At 41.9% G+C, this 27638-nt stretch overlaps 1 protein-coding gene across 10 annotated transcripts; it reads right to left on the reverse strand.

The window, feature by feature from the left end:
* Positions 1-1684: 1684 nt before the first annotated feature.
* On the reverse strand, positions 1685-26748 carry LOC133124808 (ATP-dependent RNA helicase DDX3X-like). 10 transcript variants are annotated; one of them, XM_061236308.1, is made up of 21 exons: positions 26417-26748; positions 24118-24172; positions 22363-22410; positions 18836-18892; positions 17711-17782; positions 13890-14006; positions 12216-12354; positions 11491-11604; positions 11263-11362; positions 11007-11142; positions 10757-10854; positions 10216-10314; positions 9548-9708; positions 8907-9051; positions 8523-8667; positions 8025-8075; positions 6521-6702; positions 6312-6429; positions 5946-6099; positions 5676-5800; positions 1685-5054 (listed from the first exon to the last, which is right to left on the reverse strand). In XM_061236308.1, exons 1-21 carry the CDS (start codon positions 26459-26461, stop codon positions 4981-4983), a joined length of 2235 nt encoding a protein of 744 aa, XP_061092292.1. In that variant the 5' UTR covers positions 26462-26748; the 3' UTR covers positions 1685-4980. The 10 variants fall into 10 exon arrangements, with proteins under 10 accessions (XP_061092292.1, XP_061092289.1, XP_061092288.1 ...); XM_061236305.1 differs by having other exon boundaries at positions 5682-5800; positions 13818-14006; XM_061236304.1 differs by having other exon boundaries at positions 13818-14006.
* Positions 26749-27638: the final 890 nt, after the last annotated feature.

A 27638-nucleotide genomic window follows, 5' to 3' on the forward strand; every position in this document is an offset into this window, starting at 1 on the left:
ATACTTGAAGAGATTATGGTGTAAGAGCAAATGCCCCTGAAATGGGTGTTTCAACAAGACACAAACAAACACACGAGTAAGCAAGCAACATCTTGGTTCCAGAAAAAAAGGATTGAGGTAATGGAGTGGCCAGATCAATCCCCTGACCTCAACCCCATTGAAAACTTGTGGGGTGAAATTAAAAATGCAGTTTCTGAAGCAAAACCCAAAAATTCACAGGAACTGTGGGATGTAGTTAATTCATCCTGGGCTGAAATACTGGTGCCAGAAGTTGGTTAACTCGATGCAATGCAGATGCGCAGCGGTTATCAAAAACAATGGTTATGCAACTAAATATTAGTTCAGTAATTTAAAGTGAAGTTAAGAGTTTGAAGAGTTTGAAGAGAAAAAAGTTGACACTGCCTTTTTTAAAAACGGATTAATATTCCTTTTCTTTGCTTCCTGTAAAAGAATAACGCAGACTTTATTCACTTTTAAGGCACTGCTATTTATTTTAACACAACTGTACTTCAATTATCATGAGGTATGGAGTTGAAAAGATAAATTCTGGCATAAGTAAATTAGTCAATTTGCATACTTTATTCAAGATGGCAGAAATTACAAATGTGAACATTTTTGTAGCAGTCTATAATCTGAACCAAGTAAGATATTATAATTCTTTCAGATTCTAAATAAGACCTGAAGAATGTTTTAAGATTATTCTGAGGCATTTCTTTTTAATCAGCCATTTTTTTTGAAAGTCATTTTTCTATAAACTTTGGATTTTTCATGAAGAAAAATAACAATGCGATTTGTGATGCTGTACCCCCCCTAAAGCTTACAAGAAGAAAATAATTGGCTGAAAACACTCATGGATATAAGTAGGCGCAAAGCTTTGCAAAGTTTCATGATAGGAAAAATGGTCGAGAATCCTGCAATATCATCCAAAATTAGGTTGAGAAAATCGACTCCAAAAAAAGAAATGGTAAATAATTATACAAATTTCACCATACACATGGCGTAACCATTGCAAAGGTGGTATTATTCTGAAAGTTGAATAGTTAAGGGATGATTTGCAGCAGTAAACAGAAAAATGTAAATTTAACCAAAAATTTTATTTTCAGTGGAACGGAACCTTAATGAATTTTTGAATGTTGTGGTTCAACCGATGAGATGTCCTGAGATGATGGACCATGCCATCAATTTAGGAACCAATCTGATCAGTGATTTCAAGCGGATTAAAAGTTTTTTTGACCTTTATAGTGTCACCATGCGGTTGGATTGGGCCAAAACATCCAACTATTTTGGAATGAGCATTTTTGATAAGCCACACCCACTGCACAAAGGCCATATTTTGACACGCACTTGAAAAGCAATACCATGCAAATGCAAACTCAGGAGAGCACAGTGAGCCTCCCAAGTTCCATATACCATTAGCCCACCATTAACAGCAATTCCCATTTGCTGTTCAAAGTTCGCAACCATCCATGAGTGCCGACTAAATACCTGGAGGTACAGGACTATGGCAGGGGCAAGGCACCCGTACATTACCACGTACATTAATCTTAATCCTCGGCTCATTAATCCCTGGGACGGTGGTGCATTTCCCAGATGAGCAGGATTAAAACCGCAGGGCTACTGGTAGGCAGTTTCATGGGTTTGCAGTGAAAAGCCAGGCTGTGGGAATGAAAACAGGTAGCATTACTACAACTACTCCGTCCAGTTTAATGGGCATTAAAAATGGTACATGGTACAGTGCAAAAACATTTTACGGCCAAATATATAAAGGCAATGCGTATGCCGCATTTTACACATACCTGCAGTGCATTTCTAATGTACTTTGTATTTTTATATTATTCATTGCCACCATCTATTCTGGTACCAGTGGGAGGTATGCAGTCACTTCCTGAAGCATACGCAGACATAATTTGTTTATGATGCATCGGTTTTACACCAAAGACAAGACTTCACATTTAAGAGTCATCAAACGGAACCTCAGAAGCCATGTATGACACTGGTATTTATTAAAAATGAAGTTTCTATAGCGAAGAACAAACTTACTCTACTGGATTTCAACGAACTCCAACTTAACCTAATGGTGCAGTCACATTATGAACAACTGCTACAATGGTTTCACCATTCTACATTAATACAATGTATTAGAAAACATGCTTGATTTGTAAAGTATTTGCATTTCAAATTTTTATTATTTCGATAAAATCATACAATAAACGCACAGCTGAGTCTTCTCATGCAGTGCATAGCTTCTAAACTAGTACATAAAGCAAATACTAAATCTAATGAGCTCTGACATTTCTCTTCACACATTTAGCAAGCCGGAAGCTTTTCCAACTGAGTTTCTCCTATGATCTGAGCCGGCTCCTCTATTCCGTAAGACTTATTGCTATAGCTGTAACTTGCTAAATGCTTTTGAAAAGTCAAACATCAGAGTTGCCAAATACACTAATGCAACAATAGAGAATAACCACATGTTTTGTTTTTTTTTTTCTTAAGATTGCCATGTGCCAGACATTCACTGGAGAAAAAATAAAATAAAAAATGAAAACAAAATTGGAGAATCTGGACACTTTGCACTGATACATATAGGAAAAGTGTTTATTAGTTTGATAACTTTTATCCAAACCTTGGCATGTTTGTTTACATTTTCAAATTTTGATAGCCAATTGAATATTCTAAAGAAACCTTTGGCCGTGAGGCCAATAGCAGGTGTGGATTTTGACCGAGTCCAATATGACTAACATTAAAAAGCTCACACTACCCCGAAATAAATTAATTTCACGCATACGGGTGACATTCAACATTCAAGCGCCAGTGTTTTTGTACTGTCTTTTGGTCAAGTTTCTTGAAACTTTCAAAGAATCACTTTTAGGCTTACAAAAATAAATATTTCTCAAAAAAGGATTAATAAATTACACAAAACTAGCAGCAAAAGTAGAATCTAGAAATCTGTGTGCAAATAGCTAAATTCCTCAACTGCTAATCCCCCTGGTCCCAAATAAATCCTGGTTAAATATCAAGAACCCTTCCCCTTTTGCAAACAAGCTGCGTTTCACAATCTCCACACTATATTTGGAAGCTTAAGGACACGTACTCAAGACATTTATATATAAAACTAGATGTGCAATAAAATAACTCTGTAAAACTTGATGGGCACGACGTACAAGGGCTTAGACCTATCTTAAATAGCACCAGTCACCTTAAGTTACCTCAATACTGTCAGGGCATCCGCTTCATCTAATTGACTTCTTTAAAAAACAAAAAACTTTTTCAAGGCACAACACACTTGAGAATAAATCTATTGCACTTAAGTTAAATGCCATTTTCTCCTCCTCCTCTTGCTCAGCTTTCGGTGTGAATGAGAAGCTGATGCTGGGTCTCCGGCCAGCAATTCTAGACACGCGCATTGTGGGCCGGGAACTCTGGGAGCCCACAGCACCAATGCACACTGCGGAGGGGGAACTCCTGTCTTTGGCCTGATCAAGTGGAATACACAGCCAGTATGCAATGGAAACCTAACGCAACTAAAATGGTGGTGCACCTAACTGCACTCTCTACCACTCTCGCAGACAACCCTGTGCAGTTCGGTTTGGTTTTCTTCCTTAGTTCTCCTTCTCGCCTTCGACAGTACTGAACCTCTGCGATCCCCTCAACAGCCTGTTTTTCGAAAAGGAGCGATGCCTCCAAGTAAGCCAAGAATCTCTTTCGGAATTCAACGCAGCTTGAAAAGAGAAGATGTGTGTACACAATTTGGAATAACGTTAAGCCTGCTGCACAATTCATTTGTTTATCTCCTTGACCAAAAAACACCAACACTAGCATGCGTATTAGAACCGAGTCAGCCGAGAGGTTGCGCAAGGCTGAGCCGGCGTTGTGGTCCTCGTGAAGCCATTCAGTCTCCGCTATGCTACGGCAGGCATGTTTTCTTCCTTCGGTTTTGTTTTGTTTCAGGTATACCCAGTTTGTAAAATTTAAGAAACTTTATCAAAAACTTCAGTTGTTTTCAGTTGCTTCCTAAATGTTTCAAGTAAAAATAAAAAATAAAAAAAATAAAACTTAAAGGAAACACCGTCCCTCTATCAGCCAGCTCGTGATACTTAACTAGCTGCCTTAACACTGTCAAGTCAATTGCAAGTGGAATTATGCATTCCAGAACAGTGTCAGAACACCTGTGTTTGTGTATCTGTTTGTGTGCATCCAATTACTTTGTGTATTTTCTTCTTTTTTTTTTGTCCTTTCAACGAATATTAGATCACAACTGGAATGGCTTTTTTTTTCTCTTTTTGAAGACTACCATATCCCTAATAGGTGCCGATCCAGGATAGAGTGAGCAAAAAATTAGAACTCTTTGTCCCGTGAAATACAGTTGCCACACAAGGAATCATAAGCGTTTAAACACTTCCGAGATGGTTCCCTGAGCCGCCTGTGCTCTCGCCTATATTGAAGGCTCTGATTTCTTTGTGACAATTTGAAGTTCAAATGGAATAATGACTTCCTCAGTCATTTTATCCCAGTGTTTTTGCCAAGGTTTGATTTAGAACTTTAGATCTTTTACATATGCCTTAGAAAAAAATTGAGCTCTTGGCCGAGGTCGGCCAGTAATATGACACTGAAAATTAAAAGAAAAAAAAAGAAAAAAAAAATCCTGTCTAAATTTAAAGGCACAGTACATTAACAAACAAATGATCCTCAGGTTTACAGAGAAAAGAAATGATGCGCAGTGGGAAAACTAGAGTCCAAGATACTATTCAGGTGTTCACATCAGCAGCCATGTTTTTTTATTCTCATCTACGGGTTGTGACGCTCTGGTTCTCTTGCGGGCTGTCTTTCAGTCTCTTCAGGCTCCCTTTCAGACCGCTGTCAGAGAATCACAGCTGGTAATGTACTGCGAGTTCTTGAAGCTACACAGGGTATAGTCTGGCTAAGTTACATGTGGTTTCCATTCAGCTAGGCGTGGTGACCTCCATTTTGGGGATGGGGCTCTTAGTTTCCCCACCAGTCCACCTGGGAGTAGTTTCCTCCGTAGCCGTCGCTGCTGTAAAAGTTTCCGAAGCCACCTGAAGGATATACGGGCAGGAATTGAGCATGGCACTAGGTCATTTCACCCATTTGTATATGACACGCAATACAGTTTTACAGTTAAAATGCCCCATGCAATCACCTTTTTCCCTGTGCAGTTAGTGTTCACTAAGCTAGGAGAGATGTACATAATTTTCTTAAATTTACAAACTGGAAAACTGTAAAATGGACTACAAACATGGTGCATCTGTTCTGTATAGATGCTTAAAGACATACAGATTGTAGTTCTTTGGTTCTTTACAAATAGTATTATTCAAATTGGTTACACTTATATACAAGTATACACCATGTCAACATAAGCATGGCATGACACCTAAAACAAGTGCACACCACCATGAAACCAGTCATGACAGTACATGCCTATAAAGCAAGGCTTTTAAATCAGACACCAATCGTGAGCTGTAAAACAGTCATGGCTGGTTAAGACAAATCTAATGTCATGCTAATGGTAGCGTTATGTGGGATTTACTCTGGATAGTTCCAGTGCTCTGAAAATATTTTGATTGCACGTCTTTAAACATTTTAAATAGACAATAAAGCAAATAAGATGCGAGGATATCTCCCCCCCCAATAAGGAGAGACACACAAGTGAAACCAACCCTTACCACCACCAAACCCTCGGTTCCCCCCGTGGCCACCCGTGTTGCGACCGCCACGGCTGCCAAAGCTACTGTTGCTGCTGCTGGTCTGGCGGTAATCCCTGGCCCCGAACCCACCAGAGAACCTTCCGGAAAAGAGAGACAGATAATTAACAGGTTGCTTTCGGGTCCAATCTTCCAGTCACAACTCTTGAACCATTGCGTTTTCTCTTGGCAACAAAGCACGTGAAGGTAGGCGTGAAGTCGGTGAGGACTGCAGGCAGGACTTACCGCTTAGAGCGGCCCCGGTTGCAGCTCTTGTGCTGGTGTTCGTAAGCCAGGCTCTCTAGCCAGGAGGGAACCTCTTGCTTTGCCTCGACCAAGATGTCCAAGAGGTCCTTGGTGATGTTGCTGTTCTTGTCGTTGAAGAAGGACGTGGCCAGGCCTAAAGGGCAATTTCAGGTCATTTTCCTGCACCACGACCTGTGAAGTCGACCTGACTTCACTAGAAAATGTGAAACTTACGCATAACACAGTTAAGGTATTTAGGCAGACATTTTAAATCCTGTGCGTTGCGTGTATACAATCCAATTTCACATTAATGTTAAAAACGCAAATATTTACAGCAAATGGTACTACTTGGAAAAAGCGGCTCACCAAGGTTTCCAACGCGACCCGTACGGCCAATGCGATGGACATACTCTTCGATATCGCTGGGCAGGTCAAAGTTGATGACATGCTTCACGTTGGAAATGTCCAGTCCTCGGGCAGCCACCTGCAAAAAAACCCGTTAAAAATGAGCAGCGGGTCTAAAACAGCAGAGGAACATCACAAAAGGCAAAGCAGGTGGGGCAGGAAGCACATACCGCCGTGGCGACCAGGATAGGGCACCGTCCGGAACGGAACTGGTGGAGCGCCTCCTCGCGGTCTCTCTGGGAGCGGTCGCCATGGATGCTGGTGCAGGCATAGCCCTCACGGTACAGGAAGTCCTCCAGTGCGTCGGCGCCCTTCTTGGTCTCCACGAACACCAGGGTGAGGGAGTCTTTGCCTGCGGGAAAGAGGAGAGCTCTGAGCGCGCCAGGGGGACGGGACAGCCGTCGTGAAATGGGGGGTGGGAGGCGAGCGCAGGGCGTGAGCTCACTGCCCACCCTCGGAAACGGACGGGGCTCCGAGCGCACGAGGAGGCCAGCGAGCTCATTCTGCGTCACGAACGCAACGCCGCCACTCAAAGCAGAGACTAGACTCATGACAAGCGGTTTGCGTTCTTTGCCTTGACTGACAACCATTAAGTAAAATCAGTTCTGCTTCACCGAAACATCAGTGAATCACTTAAGAGCCGCTGACTGCAAGAGATGTCCCCTTCGAAAAAGTTCTCTTTAAATAGGCATTTGAATCTTTGGTATGGCTTTGGTCGGGTTCAATGTTTGTCACAAATGCATTGGTTTTCTTTAATGGCCATCATAGCAAAGGCTGGGGGGTAAAAGGTTGGTGGGGGGGGTAGGGGGGGGAAGATGGTATGGCGGGTTGACACAGAAACAGGCATTGCAGATCCACGTGAAGTGACTTTCTTCCCTAACCCTGGTCCCTGATGCCAGCCTGGTCGTGGGGGCAAAGGTGGCAGAGTAGCGGAAACGCTCGACAGCACCAACTGCGTTCCCGCTTTAATATGGCCACGTTGCCATGGTGAAGGGCCAACTAAAACCCACGCTGCCCCAATAAATCTATTTTTAATGCACTGTTGTGGTTATTGTATCAGTAACCATGGCAGCAGACCTTGGAGACATCACAATGGAGATGGGAGTTGGTTTGTCAGCGACGGTTTTCAATAGAAAATTATCATAATCTTGGGGGCCCCGACATTTTAAACCCCACAGACACATACTAATCGCCCGGAAATATTTTTCTGTAATAAGGAAATAAAAAAACCCATACACGTTCCAGTAACTCATAAGTTCCAAATATCTAATGAAGGGGAAACAGTGCAGTTTTTCCCCCATCGGTACGGTATGGACGTTGCTTTTCGTATACATTCGCCACCGAATGCTACCGAAATTACGCCGCGGCGGGAATGTCGACCATGCTTCAAAAGAAATGAAAGTCACTTCACAGGCAGTTGAAAATGTAGTGACGGATCGAGTCAGACAGTAACGCCCAGCCACAAAGTTTCCCTTTTCAAACACCGGCGGTGTGGAAGGCTACGTGTGAAAGTCTCAACGGCAGCGGGCTGAGGACCTCCTTAAAGGGCAGCTGTCGTGCGTTACTGTCCTTCTGAATTTGGGCTGGACAAACAAAATTTTTGACGAAAGAAAAATTAAGTGAAATGAGGCAGGCATTCTACGGTCACTTCGTATTAAAAATTAGCCAACTTACCAGGCTTCTCTGGGCCCTCACTGGCATTTTCCTGAACCTCACTGGGAATGACTTTGAATAAAACCAAACCTTGCGATAAACTTTATGCATTGCACAGCAGGACTAAAACAAATTCAGCGACGAAACAGTTTAGCTACAGTAAATATATTGCTATTTTTCCTATTTTTGCATGGTATCTACACAAAATGCTATTTGAAAGGTTATTTCCGAACGGCTACCATGAAGAAGCAACTCCAGATGCGTCTGTGCCTGTTTGTATGCTACTTCAGTGAGGCATACACACAAACATGCATGTTAATAGACATTTAATTTATTCTTAATTATATTACTTTCTTTGCCGTTTGTTTGAATGGGGAGTTGAGGGAAAGGAGATCCTAATTCCGTAACAAACATTGAACCTTATCTTTACCCACCTGCACATACACGCACAAGTACACCACCAAAAATATCAAAGTGTACAAACGGTTACTCTTGATGAATTAACGACCTGGTAATTACCTGTAGCATTCAGCAGATCGAGCAGGAAGGACCTCTTGTCGCTCTCTTCCACCCAAACCACTTTCTGAGTGATGTTTTCAGAGGTGGAGCCAACACGGCCCACAGCCAGGAAAATGTACTCCTCCAGGAAGTCACGGGCAAGGATCTGGAAATACAGAACGTCAGCCTCGGGGCCCCGAACGGAAAAAACCCAGACTGGGTAGCCGATCGCCCGGGCAACCAATCAGGACTTGCAACACAAGGCACCAACAAAAGCAAATGCAGCTGGGAGCCCCCTAGCCTATTAAGCCATTTCAGCAGTTTATAAATAAACACTAAACCGCACATTAACTAATATTACACCTATTTCTTTGTTGTTTCTTTTCTTCCAGGGCCCGCTCTCACCTGGATTTCCTTGGGGAAGGTGGCGCTGAACATCATGGTGTGGCGAAGGCCTTTCGGGGGCATGGTGTCCTGCTCCACGATGCGGCGAATTTGGGGCTCAAACCCCATGTCCAGCATCCTGTCTGCCTCGTCCAGAACCAGATAGCTGAGGGGGGGAAAACGCATTAACAAAACCACAGAAATACGAACAATACAAAGCATATGACAACAGACACTCATAGACTAGATTCTTACAATGTTAATGAACACCATCACTAATAACAATAGACCAAATCCTAAATAAATGAATAAATATGCTTGACAAAGAACATTTTGAAGGAAAACATAAAATTTTACTTACATTTGAAGTAAAATATAAACCAACTGGGGTCATTTCAATTCAATTCATTCCATATAAAAATGTTTTAAAATGCATTGGAAAATCTCCATAAATTTCATGAGATTTTTCCATTTCATTTCCTGAATTGAACACCGAATTGAGCAACTTTGGAAGGATACACTTATCTGAACACATCCAAGAACTCTTAACAAGGAATTTTATTTGTTGGTGGTGTTTTGTTGTTGTTGGAGACTGAAAGAAATCATCCATAATCAGTCTAGCCACAGCTATCGCAAATGCGCTATATTTGAAGACGACTCACTTGCAGTAATCCAAGCCTATCTTCCCCCTCTCCATCATGTCTACCAGACGGCCGGGGGTGGCCACCAGCAGGTGACAGCCCCTCTCCAGCTCACGGATCTGCTGGCCGATGTCAGCCCCTCCATACACCACACATGGGCGCACCTTGGAGCGGTACGCAAACTAACAAGAAGGTGGAGACGCAGTTAGAATCACATTACAAGTTATTTAGCTGACACTTTCATCCAAAAAGCAACTTAGACCAGTGATTAGACTGAGCATTACATTACATTATTGGCATTTGACAGACGCTCTTATCCAGAGCGACATACAGTTGATTAGACTAAGCAGGAGACAATCCTCCCCTGGAGCAATGCAGGGTTAAGGGCCTTGCTCAAGGGCCCAACGGCTGTGCGGATCTTATTGTGGCTACACCGGGATTAGAACCACCGACCTTGCGTGTCCCAGTCCCAGATCAGAGGACTATCCCCCCTGGAGCAACATGGGGTTAAGGGCCTTGGCTCAGGGGCCCAACAGCTGCATGAATCTTATCGTGGTGACACCATAGATTGAACCACCAACCTTCCGGGTCCCAGTTATGCAACTTTGCCACGAGGCTAAAGGATGCTCGCTCAGGTTTTATAGATGTGCATGCTTATAATGCAGGTCCAGTGTATCAGAGGCGCTTACCTTTCTGGCCTCGTCATAAATCTGGAGAGCGAGCTCTCTGGTCGGGGCCAGGACCAGGGAGATTGGGTACTGCTTGCGCCGGCCATATTTTCCATTCTCCTGTTGTGGAAAGAGGAAAAAATAAAATGTATATATATATATATATATATATATATATATATATATATATATATATATATATACGCACGCACGCACCAATGTCAAAGTCAATATTTCTGCAAATTGACCACAAGCAAGTGGGCAGACATCTGCAAGTTTCTGAAACTTTGTGCTATCCTCAATGATTTTTTATTTATGAATGACTGTTTAAACTACACTAACAAATCTTGCATGTGCACTGCTGGGGCAGAATGCATCCTGGATGAGCGAGGGTGCAGGTGGCTATATTCCAACAGTATCAGGCTGCTGACTGTTGCTGATTGATTGCCAGTCGTATTAGCGCAGTACTGGCTGCGTTAGTGATCGAGTTTGTCTGATTAGCATGCTACCCGGCTACCGGCTCGGTTAGCAAGCGAGTGAGCGAGTTTCGTTAGCATGTTACCTGGCTACTGGCTTTCACAGCTTGCAGAGCCTCCCCAGGGCCTTCAGTGTAAATCTGACTCAGAACCGGGAGGAGGAACGCTGCAGTTTTCCCAGACCCTGAAGAACAGGAAAATAAGAAAACGAGTGAGCCACATGGCCAGCCAGGTGAATGAGTATACTGTAAAGAAGCTGACTGAAACAGCGAGTTCTCTAACAGGGCTGTATGGGACACCAGGCAGTCACAGGCCGCTCTCCCCTGGGCTACTGACCTGTCTGGGCACAGGCCATCAGGTCCCTCTTGGCTTTGATGATGGGAATGGCGTGTTTCTGCACGGGAGTCGGCCGGGTGTAGCGACTCAGGTTGATGTTCCCCATGATGATCTCCCCCATGTCAACATCATGAAACTGAAAAGCAAACAAAATTATCATCATTTTCTTTTTTTTATCAAAACTTGAGACTCTTGCCTTTCTAAACCCAGTTCAGAAAGGCAGCCCTAAAGGAGCAGGCTAGACGGTTGCACTTACACTTTCAATATGGGGAGGGCAATTGTTGCCAGTGGCTTCGACAGGAATGTCGTCGTACTTCTCAAAGTTGATCCCGGTGTTGCTTCCCGAGAACAACTCGCTGTGGAGAGCGGAACGCCATTGGGTCAGTCAACACGGAAAGAGCGGTAGGGAGAGCGAGTGTTGAGTGAGACAAATGGAGAGGTGCACACTCGGTACGTGTGAGAGGTGTGAGACGGGTGCGCTTACTGCTCCAGACGCTCATTGGGAGATGTAGGCTTGGACCAGTCCTCCTCATCCCTAGAGTCCTCCACCCAGCGGCTGTTCCCTCCATCTCTGGAGCCAAACCCTGGACGCTCATACCTACAAAAACACCACCCGCAGACCGTTTTAGAGACCGGTTTCTTCTGTGAAACACCGCCAAAGTCCTCATTCATAAGCCTGTCTTCCGTAAAACGCCACTGGCACCCTCATTGATTAACATGAGGAATGCTCTGCCTCATCAGGGCTTCATAGACTTAAAATACATGAAACAATACTTCATATGACCCGTTACATTATTTTCACTGTTCATTATACTTTTATTGCTCACTATGAATTAATTTAGCATTTTTTTTAATTTTCCATCACAATTCCATTGCTTTGATCACAAGAAATTCTGTATAATCTGTTTATTACCATCAACAATCACAACTCAGACATCAAAACAGTGCTCACTCAGGAAACATGACTGACTTAACACTGAAATGTTTCTGGCATTTGTGAAAGTCTCAATCTCTTTCCCTGGAGTTAGCCATCTAAGGTTAAGACTCATGCTTCATGTGAACCAATGACAATACAGCAGCAGAACTCGAGCAAGACCATTTACTCAAAGGAAGAAATTGAATGCCGATTAGCAGCCAACAAAGAGATCAAGGCCAGTGACTCATCGTTCTGGCGTTCCCTGCTGCTTAAACGAGCCGTTGATCCTTTACCTTCCTCTTGAGCCAGACCCGCGGTCATTGAAGAAAGCAGACTTCCCTCTGTCAGCACGGCCGCCGAAACTTGTGTAGGCATCCCTGTTGTCTTTGATGGCATTCCATCCACCGCCATCTTTGTTGTCATAGCCAAATCCTGAGAACAGGCAGAAACAAATCATTTCACAGTGCGCACTAAAGCAATCCACAGCCCATTCAGTCCAAAGCAGTCAAATGTTCATTCCAGTCAGAAACGGTCATGGCAAAAAATCTGCTCCCCAGCTAATTCCAATAGCCGATTGTCCAGAGAAAGACCGTTTTATATTCAATCATTTTGCTTCCAGATTGGCAGCCCAGTAAACATTTGGACTGCTGATTGGTTAAAATGTAAAAAGCCAATTTATATAAGCAAGCAACCTGGCCTCCAAAAGACCATTATCAATTCCTTTGCAGTGAGCTGTATAAGAATGTCGCTATTTCCGTAAAAGATAAAAATAATAATAAATAATAATAAATAAAAACTCAAAATCTCAACTGAATGAATTGGGCTAGAAATAGACTTCGTTTTTTTTTGTATTTTCATGTACAATTAACTACATTTAATGGTTGTTGCACATGATCTTAAAGGAGTAACATGGCGGTTGGTCAGCTCTCTAGGTTTATACATGCAATTTTCACAAGACTGCATTGAAGAAACACGATGAATATTAAATATGTCCGTTCTTTAGTTTTGGAGAAGTAAGCGTTTAAAATTTATCGTCCCATTTGCAACCGGGCTGAGAATGTTTTCCTCGTAGTCACACAAGGATAACCATTGCCCTTACCCCCGCTCGTGACCCAATGCAACTAGTGACCCACAGTTTGCGCCGCAGGCCTCCAGGCAAGACAATGCAAATATTTGACTAACGTTAGGTTCACTTAAATTAGCGTGCCTTTCCAGGACTATTAGATAATTTCTGGTTATATGAATTTAATCTGGCTAGCTAACATTGGCTAGTTTGCTTTCATAAGGTGACGTTATAGTTGTGCTTTTATCTTAAATTTGCTAGCTAGCCAGCAAAAATTATTATTGGATAAATCAGCATCATTAGCTTAGCTCAATAGTTGATATACCAAGTTAGCTAGCTTGTGAAAATACAGCCACCCAAGATCAGTGCGTGTAATGGAGGTAGCTATGGTAAACGACAATAAAAAGTGCGTAGCTAATTGACAGTTCTCATTACCACACCGAGACAGGTCAGGCGAACTTTTACAGTGGGAAATTTAGGCTTAAAAGATACGTTTTAAAATACCTTTTAACGACTGAATAATAATATAAAATATGCGCATTTGTTTTGTTGTTGCCTAAAGACAACTGGCAAGTGTCACATTCAACCGTCATGTTACTCCTTTAAGCAGGGCTGCCCAATCACATGCCACGAAGGTCCGAGAGTACACAGGCCTTGATTCCAACCAATCACTGTACCAGGTGATGACCTCTCTGGTTGAAGATGTGTTAATCGGTGAAATCAGCTCGCGTAGTGATTGGTTGGAACGCTTGGCCCACCGTGGCGCATTGTCGGGCAGCCCTGGTCTTAACAGAAAAACACAAGGCCGTAAGCAACGAGATTGCTCTCCAACCTGAATGTTGCATGGGCTGAGACTGGTTAAAGGAGCCGCCTCCCCGGTTGCCACGGTATCCTCCACGCCCACCTCTGTCTGTGCGAGTGGGTCCCCGTCCTCCGAAACTGTTACGGTCTCCATTCATGCGGTTGCCGTCATGGTAACCATTCACAAAACCGTTGCTGCGGCCGTCCCATCCAGGGGAATCTTCGTATGGAGAGGAAGACAAGTCAGTCGGTCAGTCGGTCAAGGCGGGCAAATGCACACATTCACCAAATCAGAGTGGACTTAAGCAAGACTGCAGAAAAAATAAAAAAGTAGCCGATTTTTGGCCTGAACTCCAAAAAGTCTGAAGGTCAACTTCCAGCATATTCACATGGGAAGTAACCATTTCCTATCTAGTGCATCCCCCTTGGAAGAGGGATAAACTTGTATACATATGCAAACAAGATTAATGTGGATGAGGCCTGTACACTAGGCTACTCCTGCAAAAGGTATGAATTCCTTGTTTAAAGGGATAGTTCACCATTTCTACATTCCAGTTTAAGTGCATGTTTTTGATTGGCCCAGGCAGTTCATGTGTGAAATAGGAAGTTTCACCAGCAGGTATAGATGCATTTCAGGCTATGGTCTAAAGCAAAAAAAAAAAATTGCTTTAATCTTATTTTCAGGTGGAACAACTACCTATGGCGTATGTAACCCGAGCAAGAAGATTGTGGCACAAATCGCTATCAACAGAACTGCACAGCTCCTTGGGAGCAAAGAGTGTGTCCCACTGGAGAACTGAGAAGTACTGGTACAATATAACTGCTTATGTTCCCAATTGTGAGTTAATGCTAAAAAGTCATTTGTTCATATGTACAGCCTCTGATAATGCTGCTGGACAAACAGCTTTGAACTTACGACATGTTGTCTAAACCTCAGTGTCAAAAATTGTACATAAACTGCCAGGGGCAAATGGAAAGTATACACAAAAGGAAATATTTAAATAATAGAAAGTGAACCATCTCTTTAAAGCGGCACAGAAATAAGACTTGAATGAACATCTGCAAATTGTTTTAGTCTTCATCACTAAAGCCAAATTCACACCACACAATACTTTGTGGTCCAACAACGCAGGACATTTGGGAAGGAGACCCCAATGGCACATCCGTTGGCTAGATTTCTGCAGTGTCAGTGTCACCATGATTCAACTTCCTGAATCATGGTCAACAGTCAACGGTTTTATCATCCAACCAATCAGAGAGAAAAGTACACACTCTAAACTGTGGTTCTTCTCAATCACATCAATGGATGGAGTTTGTGAAGATGACCTGTCATGTACACCCAAAATAATCATATTTTCACAGGAAGTACAGTGACTAGTGCAAGTTCTAGAGTAGTCATGCCACAATGGCACATCTAATCAATTTACGTACATTTATTTTTATCCCCCCCGGCAACCTCAAATTCCCATAGAATTTTAACCAGAGATGCACCAAATTGATTCAATGTGTAGTTGGGTGGAAACTCAAATTAACAGCAACATCCTACTGGTGAAACAGCAAGCTCTCACCAACACATGTAGGTTGCGTAGATAATTCATGATGTAACTACTTGTTTATGACATGCTCAAAGGCAACAAATGGCTTTCAAAAGGAGAAGCCTGATTGGGTGAACAAAAAAGCAAGCCAGTTCATTTGAGCAAAGCAACTAGCAGCACATGTTAACCACTCAATTGTGACACACATGGAAAAAATAAAATAAACCCTTTTTTTACTTACCAAAATAGAGTACACAGTGCAATTCAGTTCTCAGAAATAGTTTGGTTACACCATGTATTGGATTTGGGTGAGTAAGTAAGCTTTATGTTTATAAAATGTATTTGGGTTGTCAGCCAACTAGCGTCCATAAAGGTAAACTTTGTACATCGCTGCTCAGGGTAACGTTGGGATCGTGTCCCATGCTACAGAAAATGGCTTGGAAGCCGATCGCCCGGGCAACCAATCAGGACTTGCAACACAAGCCACCAACAAAAGCAAATGCAGCTGGGAGCCCCCTAGCCTATTAAGCCATTTCAACAGTTTATAAATAAAATGTAGAACACTAAACCGCACATTAACTAATATTACACCCTACATGTAGTGTTGAAACTACCCATTTGTGGCTGAAGCATGTTTGCAAATTTTCCCTGATGTTCCATTTGCTGAGTAAAGCATACAATTTTATATTTAACCACTGAAATTACCTTCTGTGCATGAACGGAATATGAATCGCAAAGTTTCAAATTCAGGAAATTTCCCTACTTGAAGACCACAGAAACGCAAAACTACTACAACTACTTAATGCTTAAAACTGTCCATCTGAATCTGAAGCTTAAACAAAGACCAAGATCGCATTATTTAGGCTCACAGGTAAATGGAATGCCTAGATGACCTATTCTTGTTTTTATACTTTATAAAACCTGGGCCAATCCAGTCATCGTCCCAGCAGAGGTCCTCAAGTATAAAAATCAGTCTAACTACTAGGAAACACTTTGATAATGCTACCTTTTATGCAGTACTCCGCATTCATTACGGAGTATGCTTTCCCTCTCCAACTCACTCTACACTAGGCTCTGGTGCTTTCAAAGTGTATAGTCACTGTAGGATAGGATCTCTGCATAGTACCACTGCTATAAAATATCAAAGGTAACTGCAAGCTACTCGAAATGTGGTTGCTTTCCAGCTTCTGAATGTGCTGTAACAAAGCAGCTACTCAAAACTTGCACAGGCCTCCGACAGCCAATGCCGAAGAAGTTTGTTGAACCATACAGTAGTTAAGGCTACGATTCTACCACTGGGGTCATAGGCACCCAATTTGTTAGGCTTAAGCTGCAAAGCCATGAGAACATTGGTCACAGGTAAGCCGGGCAGTGCATGAGTTGCTAACACAAAAAGGTTGCATGTGCAATGCTAGCAGAGAAGTCCACCTCAATACTCAACTAGAAAACTTAATTAAAGCGAAGGACTGAAGTGTTGAGCAGCTTGTCATATGAAATTATTTTGGAACACCAAACCTGAAAACAGCCTTGTCAGCTGGGCTGGGTCTCAGAGAAAACTGAACATAACTGAAGTAGTGAAGGAGTGGATAAACCAATGAATTGTTTGACCTGCTGCTGTTAAAACTAAGGGTTTGGTCAAAGCAAGGCCAACCAAAATGACTTTCCATCACTAAATGAGGACCCTTCTTGTATTTCAAGAGAATGTAATGGAAATGTATCCAAGGTGTTAATGGACAATATTCAAGGGCTTCAGATTTATTTTCAAATAAAAATACCCTGTTGACAGAAGGAAGCTGCCAGCTTATCAGTCACTTTATTATAGGAGAAACGCAATAAACAATCTAAGGGCTACCATTGCCTTGTGTAAAAACCAGGGACTTCAAACTCAAAGTTTTTGGTTGTTTCTAACCAGGGAAACGTTAATGACTTAAATTAGCCACTCGAGAGCCAAAGTACACAGTCAGCAGACTTTTAGAGTATTAGAGTTTGAAATCCCTAGTATAAACCATTTCGTAGTGTGCACTGCAAGTGTGTGTTTTTTTGTGCGTTGCTGTGTGGTGAACAGCTCCTTTGGCAAACCTCACTGCCATCTGCCCATATGTGGGCCGTGACCGATATGAATCCTGGTGCTAAAACCGTTGCCGTAATTACATAATGTCAGAAGTGAGTCAGCTGCAGAGCAGGCGTTAACCGCTAATCAGCCTGAGTTGAGGTTGTTTAGATTTGGTCCATTTAAAAAAATAATAATAAAAAAAAAAAAAAAAAAAAAAAAAAAAAAGCAACCACACGTACAGAGATTAGAGACATGGGGAGGGGGGAGGGGGGTGAACGAGCTGGGACAAGTTAAAAGTGCTGCTGCCCTATCACATGCAGGCACGTCCAGGTATACCACTTCTGTCTGGCCAGCCGCCACAGTAGTTCTGAGAAAAGGGGAGCTCCTGCGGAGGGAATCCCGGGTAACCTGAGCAAAAGTGAAAGGCCCTCCATCAAAACTAAAAACACACAGTGAAGAAAGCAAAAGAACATTTCTGAATTTTGAGTTTCGCTGCCTGTCACCTGTTCTAAAAGAAGCCCCGCTCACCCACCCTCCTCCCACATCAGTCAAGTCTTAAGGAAAAGGCAGAAAAACTTTGGGCTCATTGCAATCCATTATTTTACCCCGTTTTTTCCTTGTCTTGCCCCTAGCTCCACCCATCAGAAGCGGATCGGAAAAGATGAAAAAGTGAGGACGAGAAAGCCAGGAAAAAGTGAATCAGACAAATAGAAAGTCCTTCAAACGTCAGTCCAAAGCCACGCCGGTTACATACGTGGCGGATGGGGAGAGGTGGATCCACAAGTCACTCACACGTCGGGCTTTCCAAAAAAATTAAAAATAAAATAAAATTTGGAAGGATGCGCTTTGGATGAGTTCTTGCTCAAAGGAAAGATCGGAAGTTTCTAACCTCTACTTCTAGCTCCTAGAAGGAACATTTATGGGGTTGGAATGTCCTTAAAGATGGTGGAGCTTGATCGATTTTCATGTCAGGCAAGGAAAGGAAAAAATTGGAAAAAAATATGCGATTGGAGTGAGCCCTTTTACATATTTTCTCTCAGGTGAGGCAACGCCAAATGGCTTGCATTCAAAGCTGCTAAGAAATACTTTGAGGCCTACTTCAGGCCAATGCAAGTGCTGCGATCGCTGAGGATACTTAGTGCAGACACTCATTCCCACACTGAATGATTAACGGCCCCTTCCCGCACCCCCTCGCAAAAGTTGAAAAAGCAAGCCCCCCTCACTACAATTAGCAGATAGCCAATCTGCCCACTACCAAATCACTGGCCAGCAAAAATCACCACAGTAATCAAATTGCAGATGTTTATGACCCACCCCCCTCAAAAACGTTTTAATTGAAACGATTATTTTCAAAGCACTGGTGCCCCCTATGTGTGTGGGCACAAACTGCATTTCATTATAACTTCATGCATATAATGCAGAGCTTCCCTGAGCAAAAAGCTTGTACGAACACAAACTTACAGCTTCTCACTGGTGCCACAGAATAACCGCTCTGTCTACCAGAGGCATAATTTCCTGCTGCAAAAAAAATGAAAATAAAGTCAAGAAACTCCATCTGAAAGTTGAAGCATACATAACCTCAAAGATTAAAATATACATATGAAAACATGCTGGTTGTTTGCGGTGCACTACGCTGACTAAAGGAATTTCCTCTTTCACATCCCCGTGTACAATGACGTGTAGCCATTTTGTAAACCGTTGCAACTGCAAAAAGCATCTTTGATAGTTCCAAGTTGCACCCCTGAATGCAGGATTCATATTATGAAAAGCATGTAACGTACATCTTGCAAAGTGGCAGACGTGGCAGTCTGGTCAGAGCGTTGCAGTGTCTGAGGGATAGTAAAAATGTTAAACGATCTAAACCACACATCCTTCACACCAAGATACCTCTCACGGGAACAGCATGGACGATTATGGCTGTCTTTTCTACTTTGAATTTTACCGAAGCAGGTAAAGTTACATGTGCTCTTAGCTTTATCAACAGTCATTGTGGATGGCACCTACAATACAAAAGTAAACCTGGGCAAATAAATAGAAAATTTGAAAAAGGAAAAAATAAGAAAATAAAAAATAAAAAATAAATATTTTCAATAAAACAAATCGAGTCACTCCATTGACAACCATTTGATGCTTTAACAGCAGGCCGCACCCTTGTTTTCTTCACTCAGCTGTTCCATTATATATAACAAATACAGGTTCTTTGTACAGACAGAATCTAATGAAGGCAGTTAAGCTAAAGACAAATAAATCAATTGTATACATTTATAGTACATAATATAGCAGACACTTTGGTCGAAGAAATACCAAATGGCCTCAGAACCGGGTTAAATGCGTAATCGATTTTGGATTCAAATACTTTTCTATGCATTACTGAAATGGTCAGATGTATTGGTAGCAATTAAACACTCTCAAGTGCAAACCCTGCCTTCTGGTCGTCTTGGTTGGCTAAATTGCACCAGGCAAGATCAATCAAGCACAGAAAAGTATATGAATCCAAAGAAAGCTTACCCTATTTTACTTTGTTGTTAAAGAGTCACCTTAATAAAAATAAATATTCAGTTCTATACCAAGAAATATAGCAGATCAGCAAGTAACTGGACTGTGGAAACGAGCCAATTTCTTTCTACAGGAATGTTATACTGACATACTGAAAGCACATGACTTTCCTACATGTTAAAGCTGGAGCTATGTGATTTATACCACCCTGGAATAAGCCCATCTCTCCCCTGTTCTCCATGTGTACCCCCATTGCAAACATAGGTGGTGGTCCTGATAAGTTTAACTTTCATTATGTATTCTCTATTCTGACTACCTGAAATAAATTCCTGTCTGCCTACAGTACCCAGCATGCATTGGGAGGCTGGCTTCATGTCTATCAGCTTTGTACTGTACACAATGCACTCATTCCAATTCCACACAGGACCACACAAACCAGACTACCACAAATTATCCAAGACTTTGAGTGTGCTGTGCAGTGTATCTATCGAGTTGGACAACCATGTTATGGTACGACTGAAGCAAAGCCACCGTCAATAGCCAAATTGAACAAGAGAAGGACTGAGCTGTTGTGTCTGTCCCACATAAAAACCTGCTGAACAAAGATGCGACTTAGTGATGTTTTGTGAAGATCCAGGTATAGCTGAAATGTACCGCCAGTAACAAAAGCACATAAAACAGGCCACCATCAGTACAAACCACAACTATCCTGGGAATGCTGAAACTGGTTGCCATGGATACAGGTGACCTGAAGCAAAAGTTAATTGACATGGCGTGTTTATTACGAGTGCCATTGTGAAACCCCACCCATTGCCTGTAACCCTAAATTGCTAGGGAATTCCCTATGATCTTGCATAAGCAACTGTAATGCAAACCTGTTTCGCTCGTTCCAGTTTACCCAGTCTCAGAATGGAAAATTCAATTTCCAACTGCCAATTCTGTGATTCCACAATCACGAGGGAACAGATGCCCCGTGAACGCCCACTGAATCGGATTCAGTCATGACATGGGGAGATTAATTCATTTCCTGATTACGCTGATGACGTTCTTAAGACTATATACACATTCTTGGCATTATACAGAATATGCACCGACCGAGTTAACTGCATCGCATTGGTTCAGTTCGGAAATTAAATGTAATTCATACGCAACTCATTTCCGCTCAAATGAATCCATTTCACGATGAATTCGCATCAGGAGTAAATCATTTTGCGTTCACCGGTATTTTTCCAATCCTGGTGCAATAGCATCCATAAAAATGAGTGATTCTCCAATCTAATGTAGGCACATGCTCAAAAGCTAAATAGCTACACAATACAACACAATACAACATACATTTTACTCACACCTTTACAGCCCTCACTTAGACTAACGCTAATAGCAAACTGGCAAATTTATTCAACAAATTTGATCAACGTGGGCGGGACTCAGCAGGTGACAGGCAACACGCGTCCCGCCAGCATATCCTGCGTCATCACAAGTGGCCTGTCCTCCACCACATCACAGCCCCACCCCACAAGACACCATCGGTATCATTCCAAGCAGGCAGGCCAGAATAAACCCATCAAAGTGCTGTACTGCGACCATGAAGCACTTCTCAGGTTATGACACTCGTTACCGACGACCAGCGTCTGGCTTGCCGATGCCCATCAGTGCGGATCCACTGCTAAAGACAACATGGAGCCTGATGCTTGGCAAGCCTACCTCGATTTCTGCTAATGTCGGGTTGGCAGCGGCAAACCCGTGCAGAGGGGCCGCACGGCCTGCGAGCAAAAGCAATTCAGCTGCCTGCTAAGAGCAGGACTGCTGGCACACACAGGCTGCTGTGTCCTTGTGGGCTTCGGTGCTGCATTTTTGATGCAGTGGGCTGAGGTGGAGACTTCCACGCCAGATGAATTCATCTACAGAGGGCTGAAGAGAATAAAACCTCTAATAGGAAATCGAGGAAACGGCATGCTGGAGTTTTGTCAGTTTGTTTTGAAACGGAGGGCTTGGGAAAGTGGACGTGATGGTAAAGATGGAAGTACGGTTTCTTGATCGAGGCATTATGATCAAAGTTGTTATGAATGTCTCACATAGCAAGAGACGGCGCACCGAGAAACTCAATCCTCCAATGCGCCACTGGCATAAAGGCAGTCTTCTCTTGATCAGTGGGGCATAACTACAATTTGTTTTTCCCTTATCGACTTTTGACAGAGCAGATGTTCAACGCATTAAACCATTACCAGTGTAAAGGTAGTTTAATCAAAGAATAAAACCCCTTTAAGTCCTATTATTTATATGAAGTAGAGTAATACATGAAATGCATGCATAAACTGCTTTTAGTTTTTTTTGAGGACATACATCAAATGCTAATTTGATGTAATATGGAAACATATTTAAAGCATATGCCAAGAATTGGAAAAAAATAAATACATGTGCAAATTTTAGCCGTTATATTACATTTTACCATCCGCATACAATAAGATTACAAAATGAAAGATTGTCCTTACCATTTTTAGAGGCTTCTTTGTTCCTTAAATGAGGTGGAATGTAACGCCCTAAAAAAAGGAGACGCAGAGCTTAGAAAAAAAAAAACTGCAATACCAGATGACTAAAAACTCATTCACTACAAGCCATACAGATACACACACACACTCTTAGAACATCTGCTGCAAGTGAATGCATTTCATATGCACTGTACAAATTAACGGCAGTCATTTGTATTAGTTGATAACCTTAAACATTAAATATTCAGAGATTATCTTGAATAATCCAAGTTAACCACAACCTATCACAAGTAAACTGAACAGAAAAAGGTATTGGCATGCAACACTGAAAGTCTTGGTCACGTGATCACTTGGCTTTGCCATCTTATTTGCTTCCGATTAATCCATACAGCACCAATGTCATTATTTTAATGGTTCTTTCCCTCCATAATTTGAAAACCCCAGTTGTACGTCATTTCTTATTGCTGCAACCTCCACTATCAATTAGGGAGAGAGCAGGCAAGCGCTTGTCCTCCTCCGAAGAATGAGATGCCAAGAACTGCAATGTAGTTTGCAAGTGAGACTTTCCAAAGTCAGAAGAGGATGCTTTTTGTACCACATAACAGATTAAGAGGCACCAGGTCGACCAGTAGGGGTTTCTGCTAATGCACAGAGAAGCACCACCATCCCTAGCTGCCTTAAAGGGGCAGTTCACCCAAAAAAGAAATTACTAATTTTACTTACAGACTACCACCTCAGCAAGTTTCTGCCTAAGTGCTTGGGGTGAAGGGTCGCATTGTTTTTAACAGTAACTTGCCAAACTGTATTGTTGGTGGATACTTGTGTGCTTGCACATAGTTAATTTCTTGACTAAATGCGCATTTGTTGCAGCTCTGTTCATGTCTGCAAGTAACTATGACAGTATATTTGGAGATGTTCCTGTTGAGTTTTTCCGAACATAAATTGTTGGTGCATTAATGAACATGAAAGATGAGCTCTGAAGAGGTCCATTGAATCATGGTGAATGAAGTTCAAAAGTATTCAATTCTCAAATTATTCTCAATTTAGCAAAACTAACTCGATGGTTAGATGGTACTCTGGGTAAGTGAAAACATATCTTAATGAACTGCCCCTTTAATCCCTCCCATCCCTGAGCACCTCTGCAGCCAAATCCCAATCACACTGTAGGGTTCCAAGCCAATTGGCATAGTCTGGATTCAGTACCTATCCATTAACTACAGTGCCTTAACAAGATGAGCCACGAGGCAGCCCTACCAATGCAGTTTTTTGTATTTTTTGCAAACCATGGAGCAAATTGATAGTGCACATGGAGAGAAAAATAAAACAAGAATTGGGCATTAAACCTCAACTATAATGTGCCACACAAGCTTTCTTTCCGTCTATATTTTTGTAATAGTATCTAATGCAGCAGTGAACCACCAAACTTCTGAGGCCATGTGAGATGCTTCAAGGGAAAATGTTACCCCATCGAATGGCTGCGGATAAGACAGGCAATCATATCTCAATCATAAGACCTGCAGTGCAGTTTCCACATGCTCGTCTGGCCTTTGAAGTCCAGAGGTTCACAGAGGCATCAGGTGTGAATGCAGACAAAAAAAAAAAGAATGAAAAGGCAGATATGCAACATGGCGCCAATGAGGCACTCAAAACATATTCAACAATTATCGTTGCGGTTTATGACCCAGCCCTAGAAAAAAAATGCAATATCTTCAACCATGAAAAGTCTCAAATTTCAGAGACGAGAGCTCTGATACTTACTGCCGGTCCCACCTCCACCCTGCCCGTTCGCTGAGTTCAAGTCTAGGGCAGCAAGCTGCAAGAAAGAGGACAGGTTGAGTCAGTTTAAGCCTGCATTTTAGAATGAAATCAACATCATGTATTTTGCTAGTTTCTGGATGTGATGCTTTGACTTATGGTAGAACCTATGCACTTGTAAATCGCTTTGGATTAAAAGCGTCTGCCAAATGACTAAAATGTGTAAAAATAAAAATAAAAATAAAATCTATCAATGCAAATGATGTTCTGTGAGCCATATTTGCTAACATTACTACAATCCCAAAAACAATATACAATAATCAAATCTAGAATAATAAAAATAAATGTACACAAGCGCAATTAGTTTGATCCTTTTAATACAATTGGGGTAAACGCTAATAAGTTAACAAGTTTTTGTTATCTCTCTTCCAAAAAACACATTTAATAAATGCAAGAAAAGACGAGACGTATAATGTATAGCGTTTGAATAGAAATCGATGTCTGTGCTGGAAACTTATCAAAGCAAGCAAAATTGTGCCCTCAAATTCACATTCTGGATCTGGTTAATTTTGCTTCACACTGCTTTCGGGTAGGATTAGAGGCGGGTAAGCTGATCCTGGATCGGCCGTTTTGGGCAGACAGTTCCGAGAGCACAGCAAGATCAACACCGGTCACGTGTTTCCTGATCCATAGAGACTTTCCCAACTGACCTACTTTGCAGTTTGCAATGGAAACGACAGCACATTCTTTATGCTAGCTAGCTAAGTGTATCAAGTTACAAGATGTAACCAATAAAGAAATTTTGTCTTCTAAAATACGCATCTAGTCAGCAACCTAGCTTTTAGTGTATTCTGAGAAGCCGGCACCAGTGTCATCTTACAATCTGCTGAGTAGCCAGATTTATTTCTACCGTCGGTGGCTGTCATGCGTCATTGCCCATCATTCCATCTGTGATGTTTCAACGAAACCCATTGTTTTCAAAGCTTGCTAACATAGCCTTTAGCCGAAGGGCTTGGAACGGTACCTAGGCCGACGCAGGCTGATGTCACCGGAATCAATGTTTATCCAGCGCAATAATCAACATTAGATGAAAGTGAGTTAGCTATGATGGCTAGCAATTTACAATGAGCTAATCTCCCAAATTACCCAGATAACGTGTACTCAGTTACCGCCTTCACTAGACAGCCACTGCAAAGTAAACAGTTTTTTTAATATATATACATTAAGACTTTCGCCGCGTGTTATCTAACTTAGGCCGGGAAGCGCGTCATAAGCTGGTTTTTGCGTTTTCTGGTTATGCTAGCTAACCACATTTGTCCACATCTAAAACTCATCACATCAGTGGTTACGTTGTTACCGACTGGCTCTCTGCCACAGCGTTGTATATGAGCGTATGTTAGCTTTAGCTAACGTTACTGTAAGCAGTTAGTAGCGGTAGCCAGTTTGTTTTATCTGGTCAATTTAAGCCAGTTCGCAATAACTGTCACCTTTACCTCAGCTAGCTACAGCTTTAGCGAACCATTACAAACGTATTAGCTACTAAGTCAACGTTACTCGTAGCCAGTTAACTATCGTTATACGAGTAAACATCGTCTGTCAGGACGTTAAATATAACATCCAAGAAACCGGTTAGCTAATGTTCACTCGCCAACTCTAACGATAGCTATACGAGTAACGTTAGTCGTGCAGCAAACGAGTGCCTAGACTAAGTTAACCACTTATGATTGCTTCGCAGGGGTTCGAACAAAGAAGCTAACAAGCTAGCGCTACGCATCAATGCGTAATGCAAAAAAACATCTAGCTAACGTAAAGCGAGCAGGCTAACGTTACCTGTGATGTAGGAGGCCAGTGCCTTCCAAACATAAGCTAGCTAGCGCGAGCCAAATGGAAAAATAAAGAGTTTGGTTTATCCAACACCATACGTTATTGACTAGGTTTCCATCATAACAATGCAATGAACTGTCAGAATTGAGGACACCAACAAGATGTGAAAAGCAGCACGATGTTGCCAATGCGCTGACAGAAAGACGCCATTGTGATGCTGGTGAAACTCCGCACTGAAATATGAGACTCCGCCATCATCACCATTACCTCCTACAACACCACCAACCACCATTTTAACCAGTCACATCTGAAAGCACGCAGCAATGCCGGATAATGTATTAGGCATCGTTCGCAATGTAGCCGACGTTAGCCAGCCAGCCAGCTACTTTAGCCATTGACAAATTAATTTTATCACAATATTAACTTTGTTCTGCGCTTCCAACAACTGAAAATAACAAGCAAAAACAAAGATACTCACCTGCTGATCTAGACCGTGTACATTTTCGATGGCCACATGACTCATAACTAAAGAATAATGGGGATTCAGGTCTTTTGAGAAAGGGCTTTCTTTGTTAGCGAACTAGCCAGCTATACGTTACGTCTCCGTGCTTGTCTTCGTCTTTTTGTTTTTCGTGCGGTGCCGAATGTATACGGATTAAGATAAGATAATATGTTTGTATACTTTATATATATATGTTATATAGCGTTAAATTTATTGACCCTTAAATTTTACGGAACTAACGGTAGCTAACAACGTCCGTATCTGAACTAGGTACGACAAGAGCTTTATTACCGACACCTTCCACTGGTTCGTGGTGTAATGGAACCGGTTATGATACCGCGAGATTTTATGGGTCGAACCAACCTGGTGGAGAGACATCGCTACAACATCCACAACATCGCAATGCTTTACCGGAAAGAACAATGTAAAGATGATAATATGCCGCATGTAATTTAAACGGAATTAGGTTTTCATGTAACATAGAGTCGACTCACTCGACTTCAAACTCGACACTTTTTCATTCATTTTTATTAATTTTATAGGTTTCCCTCGTAGTAGGTAGCCTAAATAAAATAATTGGGGATAATTGCATTTATAAAAATTGATCACCCTAATATAATAGGCCTGTTTTTACATGATCTAATGCCGGTACTTATCGGTAATATTATTATGATTTCCAAGTACTGTCTTGTTTAAAGGAAGCTTGAAGTATTCCGCTAGACTGGTCAAACAAGGAAGGCAAATCTGAAATGTAGTTACTTACCTACATGGAAAAACCTTTTATGTTTAAGACGACTGTCTAATATATTGCATGGTATAGCAGTTTCTTATGAGTGGAGACCAAGCGATGCCATTTGATTTACTCAAGTAAAACTGTAACTTTAGACTTGATATATTAGTTGCTTTTATTTAAAAAAATATTCCATATTATGTTTTATAATAATTAAATTGGTGTCAGCTTTTTATGTCCATATTTCATTTATCATGGCATACATATGAAGGTATTTAATTTACACTCAAGTTTATGTGAAACAAAGAAAAGTTATAGCACCACTCCCCCCAACCCAGTTAGTACTTTGTAACTTCTCCTCCGGCAATGAAAAAACAGCTTGTAAACATTTCCTATAGCCAGTCTTTCAATTCTAGCTTTTGGAAATTTTCCCCATTACTCCTGGCAGAACACCTCTAGCTCAGAAAT

This window comes from Conger conger, chromosome 3, assembly GCF_963514075.1.
Source record: "Conger conger chromosome 3, fConCon1.1, whole genome shotgun sequence".
Lineage (NCBI taxonomy): Eukaryota > Metazoa > Chordata > Actinopteri > Anguilliformes > Congridae > Conger > Conger conger.